The sequence below is a fragment of the Micromesistius poutassou genome, assembly GCF_964030765.1.
Source record: "Micromesistius poutassou genome assembly, chromosome: 23".
In the NCBI taxonomy this organism is placed as follows: Eukaryota; Metazoa; Chordata; class Actinopteri; order Gadiformes; family Gadidae; genus Micromesistius; species Micromesistius poutassou.
Window position 1 is genome coordinate 8,727,287 of NC_140293.1, and position 12,831 is coordinate 8,740,117.

Consider the following 12,831-nt stretch of genomic DNA (forward strand, 5'->3'; position numbering starts at 1 on the left):
TAGGAAAGCCTGTTTGAATAGAAACGTTTTAAGCCCTTTTTTAAAGGCATCGACAGACTGGGGTTGTCGTAGGTGTTCAGGGAGGGAGTTCCAGATGTGGGGGGCAGTGGAGCAGAAGGCTCGGTCTCCCATGGTGCGGAGTCGTGTGCGGGGCTGATGGAGGAGGTTGGTACTTTGGGACCGGAGGTTACGGGTGGATGAGTGAGGGGTAAGGAGGTCTTTGAGGTATTGTGGGGCGTTGCTGTAGATGCAAAGGTGGGTGATGAGGGCGATTTTGTATTGGATTCTTGAGGTTATGGGAAGCCAGTGTAGGTTCTGAAGAATGGGGGTGATGTGGTCGTATTTGCGGGTTTTCATCAGAGTTCGGGCAGCACAGTTCTGAATGAATTGAAGTTTCTGAAGGTGTTTGTTGGGTATACCGATGAGCAGGCTGTTACAGTAATCAAGCCTGGAGGAGATCAGGGAGTGGACGAGTTTTTCAGCATCAGAGAAGGTGAGGAATGGGCGGAGTTTAGAAATGTTCTTGATATGGAAAAAGCAGGTTTTGTACAGATGTTTGATGTGTTTTACAAAGGTAAGTTGTGGGTCCAGCTTCACACCGAGGTTGGTAACTGAGGTAGAGAGGGGGATGTCTTGACCAGAGAAGGAGATGGTGGTTATGGGTGATGACTGGACCTGATGAGGGGTACCAATTTGTATGGCTTCGGTTTTGGAACTGTTCAGCTGGAGGAAGTTGTGACTCATCCACGCCCTGATCTCCTCCAGGCAGTTGGAGAGGGCTAGAGTAGGTGATGATGAGTGGACCGGGGTTGAACGTAGGTTGGGGTTAGTTCGGAGGTACAACTGAGTGTCATCGGCGTAGCAGTGAAAAGAGATGCCGTGCCGGCTGATGACACGACCCAGTGGCAGCATGTACAGGATAAAGAGGAGGGGTCCTAGGACAGATCCTTGGGGGACACCGCATGTAACAGGGGCTGTTTGGGACCTGGCAGAGCCCAGGCTGATGTACTCTGTCCTGTCGGCGAGGTATGAGGTGAACCAGTCCAGTGTGGAATGATGGAGACCAATGTCAGTGTGGAGGCGGCTTAGGAGGATATGGTGGTCGACAGTGTCAAAAGCCGCTGAAAGGTCGAGAAGGATGAGCAGGGAGGGGGATCCAGAATCGGCAGAGGTGAGAAGGTCATTGGTGACTCTCAACAATGCTGTCTCTGTACTATGGGCAGTGCGGAAACCAGATTGGAATATTTCAAACAGTGAGTGAAGTTGTAGATGTTCCTGTAGCTGTGCGGCAACAGCTTTTTCAAGCACTTTAGACAGGAATGAAAGATGGGAAATGGGCCGGTAGTTTGAGAAACATTCTGGGTCGAGGTCGGGTTTCTTCAGGAGAGGCTTGATAACGGCAGTCTTGAGTGAGGGCGGGACATGGCCGGAGTTTAACGAGTGGTTTATTATTTGTGTGATAAGAGGGCTTATGACAGACAGGTTAGATTTGATGAGTGTTGTAGGGATGGGGTCCAGGGGGGAGGTGGAAGGCTTCATCTTTTTGATGAAACCCTCAACTTCGGTCTGTGTGACTGTAGCAAAGGTGCTGAAAAGTGCAGGTTGAGGGCAGGCAGATGGCAGAAATGGAGCTGGGGAGCCTGAGAGCTGGGACCGGATGGAATTTATCTTGTCTTTGAAAAATGCAAGAAACCTGTTGCAGTGTTCTACTGTGGGTTCTGTATGGGTTTGGTTTTTGGGATTAAGGAGATAGTTTATGGTGGAAAACAGCTGTTTTGAATTTCCTGGACTGTTATTGATGATGTTGGAGTAATAGATGGACCGGGCTTCTTTAAGGGCTGCTGCATAGGCCTTCTGGTGATTTTTGTAGGCCAGCTTGTGTACCACCAGGCCAGATGATTTGACACGCCTCTCAATGGCACGGCCAGCAGCCTTCATCTTGCGCAGTTCTTTCGTGAACCAGGGGGCAGTGCGGGAGAAAGACACAGTTCTTGTTTTGAGAGGGGCATGTATATCCAGGAGGCAGCGAAGAGAATGGTTGTAGTGATCGACCGATTTGTTGACTGATGGAAGGTTGACTGAGGCCAGCAGTTGGAGGTCAGAGTGCAAGATGGCAGGGTTGATGTTTTTTATGTTGCGAAAATGAATATCGCGTTTAGGCTGGGGGAGGAGAGATGGGCAGGAAATGTCCATGGAAATGATGCTGTGATCAGAGACGCCCAGGTCATATACTGACAGATCTTTGATGGAAGGAGAGTCTGTGATGACCAGGTCTAAAGTGCGCCCTCTGGTGTGTGTAGGTGCATCAACGTGCTGTGTGAGGTTGAGACAGTCCAGTACATGAAGGAAATCAGCTGCCAGGGGGGAGGAGGGATTATCAATGTGAATGTTCATATCACCAAGTATGATGTTATTGGAGGATAGAGAGCAGAGCGAGGTGAGAAGGTCGTGAATCTCTGTGATGAAGGATGGGTGTGGTTTGGGCGGCCGGTAGATCAGTACAGCATTGATCTTGGAAGGGGGTTTTGATTTGAAGGCCAGATATTCAAACGAGGACACATCAGGTAGAGACAGAGGAGACAGCTTGAGTGTGTCGCGGTAAATTACTGCCAGGCCACCACCTCGGCCAGTGCAGCGAGCCCTCTGCAGGTAACTGTATCCAGGGGGACAGGCTTCATTTAATGATGAAAAAACCTCAGGTTGGTGCCAGGTCTCAGTGAGGCACATCAGGTCTATATCTTTATCAAGAATGTGATCATGAACCAGGCTTGATTTATTAGACAGGGACTGGACATTCAAAAGTGTCCAAGTGTCCAAGTGTCCAAGTATAATTTAGGGAATTCACTTTTGATCACACCCTATGTAAGAAATGTATCGCATATGTTTTCATTCACTGTGAGGTAGCCGCGGTGGAGTAGTGGATTATTATAAAACCAAAACACCAGCAACCAGGGTTCAAATCTCGCCGGTCCATCATCATGCCGTTTACCCCCATTGATGTGCTGCCAGCACAGCCCTGAGAACATGGGTTCAAGTCTGAAATAAGCACCAAAATATAATTCCATAACCTTTAGTGAATAAGTATGACATAAGAATTGGTACTTTTTAAGCTTCCCATAAATGCACATCACTTGGGAGACAAACCCTGCACGCATAAATTCAAGACAAATGGCCTGTCAAAGGAGGGGCTAGTTAGACGTTATTCACACGTTGACTTTCGGCAGCCAAAACGACTGGATCCCAGACACACTGTGTATGATAACCTCTGAAAGTAGCTTATTCATTTTTTTGTGTTGACCCATCAAATAGTATGCTATTATCGTCCTGAGTGTTTCGTTAAATGTCAAAGCTGTGAACTGAAGCAGAGCCAAAGAACAATAACAATTAGATTACATGAAATACCTGAATAACATTGAGATGCATTAAATACATCTGTTTTTCAAACCGTCAACCTCATTATACAGCCATGGCCCACCCCCATCTAAAGAAGGCCTCGGGACAAACCCCAGCAGGCGCTGCTTCTTCTTACCTGTTTTACATCATAGCCGAGGAGAACGTAGTTGAGGTCTGGAGAAAGGGCAAACCGGGAGGCCTTGAACGTAGCCTGGAGGGAGAGATGGGGAAATAAAGATAACTATCCAATCTGAAGCTTGGAACTCATGTAGTCCAACTTATGTGTGACTACATGAATCTAACATCCTATCATGTCTAACTAATTTACATTGACATGCAAAGGTTATAAAATCAGCCTAAAAACATAACCCAGATTTCCAGACTTCCAATCAAATGATAATTTGTCTCGAAGCCGACATGTTTTGTTGATACGAAACCTCCATTGCAATTTCTAAATTGAAGCAGTTCCCAATTCACTCAGCACTTTGACGTTTTTATTTTTTTGGACTTTGACTGACTTTTGAGAATGGCGTTTGAGTTTCACGCCATTCTCCAGAAAGTATTTGGATGACTGAAGCACTCACAAAAGTGTTGTTGTTCAGGAGGAGTTGGGTTTGGTTGTGTTGGGTGTTGGCTTTGTATACGCTGCCGTCCCAGCTCTGAAAGATGAACTCCTCATCTGAAAGAAAGGATGAAATAAGAAGTAATAACTAAGTAAATAACTCGAGCTCCAGCCCCACCCCCCCCAAAGGGCCGGCCTTCGTTTCCAGCCCCCCCCCCCCACAGGGTTACCCCCCCAGCACATCAACAACAAGAAAGGTGCACTGCCACCACAGACTGGTAGAATGTGGGTAAGAGTCTAGTGACACACATGGAAGGATCTGAGCCTTCTCAGGAGGTACAAGCTGTCCCTTCCTGAAGACGCCTCAGTGTCCGTGTCGTTCAGTCTGGTGTTGAGCGGCACCCCAAGGCACTCGTTAGAGGAGCTCGTTAGTACTCGTGCTCCCTTCGATGGGAACAGGCATTCGGGCTTCCACCTCTTCTTCTGTAGAACACAATCCACTCCTTGGTCTTTCCCATGTTAAGCTGGGGATGGTTGCGATCACACCAAACAAAAGGAAAAACAGACAAAATATTTGGAAACATTCCATAGTACAGTACTTACACATGTACAAGATGGGAGGCATTATCAGGGGTTGTAGATAAGAGAGAAATGCTCCTGCTAATAAATCCCTTCAAAAGGTATTTAGTAGTAAGGGGTAAAAAGGCCTACTTGAGTAAATCAAGCAAATTATAAACAATTATAATTACATATTTGTCTTTTTTTCAACATCTTACAAATACCTGATTATGTTGATATGTATTCTGGCAAAGATTTGGAGCAGGATGTCATGAAATTTGTTGTTTTGAGGCTGTTTAAAATAGATTGGTTTGCCAACATTTAGTGGCTGGGTAGTATCAAAACTGAAGTTGTATAGCAGCATAGCACTGCTCTTGTGGTGAAAAAGTAACATCTCAATTAGCAGCTTATTCAGTTTTAACATGTTTTTGTAGGTCAGAACGATATTTAACATATATTCACCTCTGAATTAGCAAACGTGGTTTACATCTGCCCAGGAGACAGAGGAGATTCCTGGCATCTCCGTGTAGCAAGGTTGCGTGGTTTTAATGACGCAGCCAGTAGTCTGCCCACATCCACACACCTATGCTCTCCGTTCAGAATGTGACCACCTCAGGATGTGGCCTAGCTCATCAGATCACAATGTGACCCAGATCCCATCTTGGACTGTCCAGACCTGACAGTAAATGGGTCCTGGTGGGCTTGCACGATAAAAGTCACAATGAAATTACAATTGTAGCCAAGGCCTAAGAGACGCAAAAGCTCAACCATCTAAAAGGTCTGGAAAGACCAGCCTCCTCAGACAATGGACTGGACTGGTAAATGGACTGCATTTATATAGTGCTTTTTTGTAACCAGTGGCCACCCAAAGCACTTTACAATATTGCCTAACATTCACCCATTTATACACACACACACACACACACACACACACACATTCACACACTGATGTTATGTTTGAACTAGTGTATAATCCCATGAAAATACTAATGGTTGTTTTCATTACCATAGAATAAGCCCTTTCTATCTACATGGGGAGTGGAAACCATTCCATGGTGGTGGCCATGTTGGGTTAAGGGTTGTAGGAAGGAGGGGGCGTGTTCTCCCTATGTCTACACCCCTTTTGTGATGCTATTTTAGTTCCATCGCTGTGTAGGAGCATTATGATGAACGAAGTTGTTGCATTGTGTTTCTTTACTACTTGCTCCACTGGAGAAGCATATAGGAGAAATAGAATAAACAACTATGAGTCTTCAGCTATATGTGGTTTTACATTGTTGTGAACAATCCCTAGTGGACTGTGCATACAGTGCAGGTTTAGTCACTTAACGGGCCAATGTTTTCATTGGCGATCTTCGAAGCGACCTCACCTGAAGCTCACCAATTGTGCTACAAATGTTGTCTTTCTTTAAATGGTCCTCATATTGACAATGTCTGGGGTCGTACAACTCTCTGTCTTTCTCTACCTCCACCATCAACTGCACCTCGTTCATGAGAGCAAACAGACTAGCGAGAAGATATGAAGTTAATAAGAGGTGCATAGTCAATGGAGGGACGCCGGGCAGTAGTTATATGAGGGAGGCTATATAACAACAGTTATTTCATTATATATGACATGCATCATGATGCCATCGTAGGGATCCTGTGGGACACACCCTACTGTGTAGGTGGACTACAGTGCGATTGTATGCAGGAATGCAACTCCTAGTAAAGATTTTTTTTTTTTCCCTTGCAATATGCAACCAGAACTACTAATCTATACATTATTAAACTAAATGACATACAAACATATGTACTTTCTGTGAAAATCCACAGTTTATGCATACACACAGCCGACATGAGTAGAAATAGACGTCATTTCTCTTCAGCATTTTGCTTTGCGTCTGACGGGCTCAGTGTAGCAGCCTTCATTGATTACAGAGGGAGCGTTTCCTTGTTGCTCGACGCGACGCGTAGCCTTGTGTGGATGTCTGCTGTGATGCAGCCTCCTATAGGAGCTATAGGAGGGCTAGAGAAGCAGTAGTGTCACAGTGTGTAGTGATGGAGGAAGACGACTTCAGCCCAGATGGAGTCCCGAGCTCCCTGAGGTAACAGGCTTCATCCTATAAAATGATTTAATTAATTAAAAATAGTTTAATTAATTAGTCACCACGGGCCTTCAGCTGTGCTGCACCTGCACTCTGGAACAATCTCCCCACCTCCGTTAGAGAGGTCAAGTCCATTTATTCCTTCATGTCACTCCTCAAAACTCACATTTTATTATTATTATTATTATCATCATGGATCCGAATGACCGGTTTGAGCGAGCAGTCTGGTTTACTCAACCAACATGTGTTGGTGAAACACAGCAGACTGCACTCCCCAACACTCTTGCTGCCAACCAGAAAGAAAAGAAAAGAAAAGAATATCCCACTTAAAGAAATGCATAGCAAATGAGCAATGTACTGTGGATTGATAGACTTGTTTTCTGAACCAAAACCATCTTCATAAATATCACAATTTGCAAGGCAGATGGTATCAAGTGGTCCTTTGCTGAAAATAGATGAGCAGTAGATCAATGCAAGGAATCTGCAAACTAGAGGGAAGGTTTCAGATGACAAGATGCTAAGACCAATGACCTCATGTCAGCGGTGGGTTCCGATATAAAGAGGGTGGCCAGGTTTCATCCCTGTAAATACGAATAAAACAAATTCTAGTGGGATTCTGTGCCTACTGAACTACTGGTAACACTTCAAATGTCAGAAATGGAGACTGACAGCAGAAATGGCAATGACTAATAATGGAATCCCGGGCCATGCTACAGTCCGAGGGGAAAAGGATTTCATTTATGTGTTTGACAGCTGAGGCATCGTTTTTAGATCCCCTTTTTATGGAAATGCCAATGCATATTTGCCACTATATCAATGCCAGGCCACCAGGCTGGAACAACTTCAATATAAGTGTAACAAATATATATATTATATATATATATATTAAATATATAAATCTGTATAAATTCTATGGATAATGTGTTAACTACAAGATGAGGACAAAAGAATATTGTGATAAAGAAAAAATATCATTGTTATCTGGGTCATCACAAATGTGGAATAAATCCTCAATGCTATCTTGACAACAAATTTGATTGTATTTTACCTATTAGAATATAATATGAATATGATAAATATTCATATTATATTGTAAGTCTCGTGTCCATGAAATATACATTGTTCCGCATCATTCAATCCACTGAACAGAGCCCTGCGATGATGAAGATACTGTTATTGTGTTCTCTCCCCTCCAGCTCACCCGCTGTCGTACATAAATCAGAACCGCTGTGTTTCGCGGAGCACGATGTCGCTCGCAGATGATGGAGCGCTGGCGCTCGGAGCAGCTGTCGGCCCGCATCACGTGGACGTGTGGCGCGGTGAAAAGGAAAAGGTTGAGGGTTTGTTGTCTGAGGCAGCCAAGCAGGTGTTCAAACAAATGGCGCCCGCGTGCTTTCATTAAGTCGGGTGTCTCCGGGGCTTGCCGGAAGCAGAGTGGTTGCCGGAGGTGCCACAGTGACGGTCTGTAATATTTTTTTCCGTAGGATAAGTCTGGGAATCTCATAAATATTCGTGAGGAGCTGTCATCGGATTGGACGTTGACTTGCGTTGTGATGGTGACGCTGGCTTGGTGTTTGACTCAACTAGCAGATCTCGACCACACAATCTGAGGTCATGTAAAGTAAAACATATTAGCACCACACTTTTTTACTATTGTCCATTCGCAAAGTTTAAGCATCTAGCCTCAGTCATGTAACGTTAGTCAGTGGTCATTAAGTAAGGGATAATGTATAGAACGCCGGTCATTATTGGGAAATAAGCCCAGACAGGGCTTATTTTTAGATAATGACCAGCAACGTTCTATACAGTATCCCGCTTATTACACGGCTACTAAAATAAATTCACCACCGGAAGTCGGGAAGGCCCATGCAAGTAAACGGAGCGTTCCACAACATTGAGAAGAGTCGTGTAATAACCAAATTTAATGAATATAGCTAGCCTAACTGATGACACCAGCTTCACAGCACCTGTAACAGCGTTCATCTCCAGCTTCGAACAATTAAAAACAGACATTGCAGTCGGCTCTGGCAACCTTCAGTAAGGGCCCAGGTATCAAGACGAGCCAATACCAAAGACCGAAGGGATACCTGCAAACGACAAAGTGCTCCAGAGTGCAGCCAACAGCTGTAGCCCGCAGAAAGATGGCACTGGGTGGGAGAAGGGCCTTCATATCAGGGCGGCCCACGAAGGCCTCGGCGAGGGAGCAGCCTTATCGTAGGACGGGCAGAAAGAGGAGTGCTGTGTAGAAGTAAACACGTCCCTCGGTGGAACACACTGGTCTAGGAGTATTTCTGTTCATGATGATTAAAAACTATTTTGGGCTCTGTCATTATTGTTACGTTTTTTAATTGTTAAGAGATTAATTGTTTTAAGATGTATGCAGTCCATGATAACACACTATAGAGTATATACACTATACTAGAGTATTTCTGTTCATGATTAAAAACTATTTTGTCTATTGATGGGCTCTGTCATTATTGTTAAGACATTAACTGTTTTAAGATGTATTCAGTCCATGATGTCAGACCCACTAGTATAACCAGAGTGTCATTTTTAGTTCCTAATAGCCTTTTTACAGCTTTTGCCAGAATTATTCATAAATTTAAAAAGCCTGCCACGCGATCCACCCATCCCAAGAAATAATTAAATAAATAGGACCAGGGGTACCGACCCTACCCACCCCCCAAGCCCACCAGAGGCCACCTTGGTTGGCCTGGGCACCAGGGAGGCCTGGGTGTGCTGTCATGGAGCCTGACACCCTTCCCCAGAAATAATGAAACAACTTGGCACTCAGGCTGTTGAGCGATAAAATATCAAAGACATTTTCCAAGTCCAAAATAGTTGGTTCAAAACCTAAGTAAATAAATAAAGACTTAAATAAATAAAGACAAAATAATGAAGTCCAAAACCTTTCGGTCTTTCGCTGGTGCGTATTGCTTCATTGGCCAATCAGATAACGGCTCCTCATGAATATTTATGAGATTCCCAAAATATCGCCCACGGTCATTGGGAAAAAGGCATCCGTTTTGTGTCAGGCAGAAGCCGGCAAGCCATGTAAGCCATGTTCTGAAACGGGGTGTGTCTGGCTAAACGTCTTGTTGCTTTGTTGAAGATTTGGTGTTGATGGGTTTTTTTGACACTCACAGTGTTATATTGTACAGCCAATCTGATTGGTTTGTTGGCGGGTCAAAAATTAGACAAAGCAGACAGAATTTGTCAAAGTGTCAAAGTGCTCTCTTAAGCGTGAACAATTATAAATGAGTAATATTTGTTATATATGATCTTCAACATAGTAATCTATGTCGTTTTATCACTTACTAAAATAAGAATGTAAAATCGTACATGCCTAGTGCCTTCTGGTGAGTCATGGATGCCAGGACGGGGGACACCAGTAGTGAGGTGTGTGTGGATGAGATCTGTCTGGGCAGCGGTTCACCACAGTGTCTGAGAGAAGCTTTGCTTCTCAGAAACCTATAGTAATACCATGTGTGTTGGCAGGGGCGGAGTGGGGCACTAAAAGCCACCGGGAGAATTCTGACCTGCCCAGCCCAGCCCACCACCGGCCCACCACCGGCCCAGTGGCGTAGCGATCGCGATTGTTGACGGGGGGGGAGGGGGGGGGATCGCGGACGAGTGCTGTTACGGTCGCGATTGTTGACGGGGGGGGTCACGGACGAGCGCTGAAGTAGCATAATGATGTATAACGCATAGGCCCGGCTTACACACGTCTCGCGGAAGCTAAATGTGGGCTGGTCCACCTGACCTCGGTGGCCGACTGGCCGACCGGGAAAACTCCCGATCGTCCCGACGGCCACTCCGCCCCTGTGTGTTGGGATGTGTGGAGCTCCTTCTGGGCACCTGTTTTTATTTATGGATACCGATAGTCAGTGAGCGGAATACATGGGCCCTGGGGAGGCCGAGCCCCTCTCACTGTCACTTGAGACCCCCTGAAAGCCTTAACTGCAACATTTTTAATCCCATGCAAATCACAATAGGCTAAAGAGAAAATTGGTGACAGGGGAAAATGATATTGAGGTCAAAAACTTGGTTTTATGCGTGTCATACATCCAGGTTGCAATGTATTCCCACACTGCTGAGTTACATTTATTATATATATTCTGTCTTTCTTTCCTCCATTCTATATTCTGTCATTGCTTTCTTTAGTCCTGCTTTTGAAGAAGTTTTATTTTAAAATGTTTTTTTAAAACCAAACTTTATTCTCAGCAGTACCAAGTTCCAAGCGCCCTGTGAACTTCCCTCCACAAAGAAATGTTAACCGGACCATCTCTTCTGATGTTCAAGTATCTTTTCAAGTATCTTTTCAAGTATCTTTTCTGATATCATTGGATATCACTATTAGCTTATCTGAGACCATCATAGCAATGCATTGGCCTTTCGGTCAGCGTCAACATTGGCCTAATATACGCCACACGGGGCAGCTGTGTTTTTTCTGGATTTTATGCACTATAACATTTACATTTCTCAACTGAGTATATGTCTGTATGTCTACGGCCTAGATAGCATTGAAAGTACACAACGGGAAGGTATACAATCTGCGATCTGGCATAAAATGCTCAGACTCTGCAGCAGCGTAGTCAAATCTCATTTCAAGGGTTTTTTTTAGCAAGCCTTGCTTTTAGAAAGGTGTTCTGAATGGATTAAAAAAACCTGATCAATATTTGTTATTTCTATAGAGAAATATGATAGAGTATGTTCTATGATCCTACTTTTTTTTAAGTAGTTATTGCTCACATTTTTCTTTGTTCATGAATAATTTCATTAAATCTAAGTTTTAGGAAAGTGTTAATGATGCATAAATTTGCCTCTTCTCTACAGCTAGATTTGTTTTGCCAAAGATTCACATGACCCCCACTGCTTCTCTATTTAGCATAAAATATCAATAAAGCACATTCAGCGAAGGAGGGGGTTCACCAAAACAGACAAACATCAGAAAACAACAAGAACAATCAGGAACAGCCTCATTTGATCATTCATCTATTTTGTGAAAATTAAACACGCCTGTGTCAATAGTACTTTGTATTTGTCCTTTGTTCTAGATGTGTGAAAAGGAGGGATTTGTCCTTGATCTCCGTACAGAAACGGTATTAATGAAAAGCGATACAGAGAGCAGTTGCTTCAGGGAGAGGTTTAAAGGCGATTAAATAGGATAATCTGAGACAAAAGATGTTTTTTTTTCGGTCAGCTTTTGCTGGAGACTTCGGAAAAGAGATGTGTGCACTCAAAGTGTACAGTTGCTGTGAATTCTTTGTTTTCTGAGCTCTGCGTTTACTACACATGTTGTAAACAACAGCTTTCCATAAGCATCTTTCCATTGTGCGACCATCCTGATCACCAGAGCTCTCCATTCTTAACCTTTCAGATCAGTCTGGCCTCAAGCCTGTTAAAAGCCTATTTCAATTTTCAGAAATTATATGTTGAATCAGTGCTTGGAGGAGGGAGTTTCAGTTTGTGAATAACAAGAAACACGGCAGTCTGCCCATCTGAAATTTAAGAAAATGACGCCACCCATAGGAAGTTTAACAGAAATCTGCACGGAAGGCTTTCCTCAGAGGAGATATTTTTTGCTTGGAGAAGGGAGAAATGTTTGGCGAGTAGTTCCAAACATTGGTACTATCCATGTGAAATTGATGATTGTGCTTGTTAATTACAAACCATTAATATTTTTACTTGTTACGTAAAAAACATGAATATGCACGCTTGTAATGCACAAACCATAAGTATAGTTGCTTGTCATGTACAAGCCATAAGTGTGTATGCTTCAAATATATACATACCGCTGATCCACTTAGCATCCGGATCATGGACCTGAAAGTGTCTGTTGAAAAGGTCATCCAGGGTCAGCTGGGAGCCAACTGATTTGGAGCCATCGTCTGAAATCAGAAAACAGAAAACTTTCATTATGGAAACATTACTTCAGTCCACTGGTTGTTGGGTAGTGGGCCTGCGGTTGGGGTCGTGGAGCTAGTGGCTGTACCTCCCCCATGGCTGCTAGCCGCGTTATCACTCGGGGGGCGAGGCACCGAACGCCCCGACGCCCCCTTGGGTTGGGGGGGGTTGGCCATTTTCCTTTAGTTGCATGGAGGCCATGGATGCAGCCTGACGCTGCCAGATGGTGGCTGCTTGGCCAGAGAGCTTCCCTCACAGGGCCTGTCCCGGCGGTGGTGATGGTGGAAGGTGAGGTTGTGAACACACCATGACCCCGGCCGTGTT

The 12,831-nt window shown here is 44.4% G+C and overlaps 1 protein-coding gene across 1 annotated transcript in view; it reads right to left on the minus strand.

Moving 5' to 3' along the window:
• The window catches only part of LOC311368773 (inactive dipeptidyl peptidase 10-like), a gene marked incomplete at both ends in the record, with an annotated part of 104,816 nt that overhangs the window by 53,026 nt on the left and 38,959 nt on the right, over positions 1–12,831 (minus strand). Inside the window, 3 exons of the mRNA XM_084487551.1 lie at positions 3,530–3,604; positions 3,978–4,072; positions 12,396–12,491. Coding sequence (XP_084343677.1) covers positions 3,530–3,604; positions 3,978–4,072; positions 12,396–12,491 — 266 coding nt within the window. The remainder of the gene's footprint in view (positions 1–3,529; positions 3,605–3,977; positions 4,073–12,395; positions 12,492–12,831) is intronic.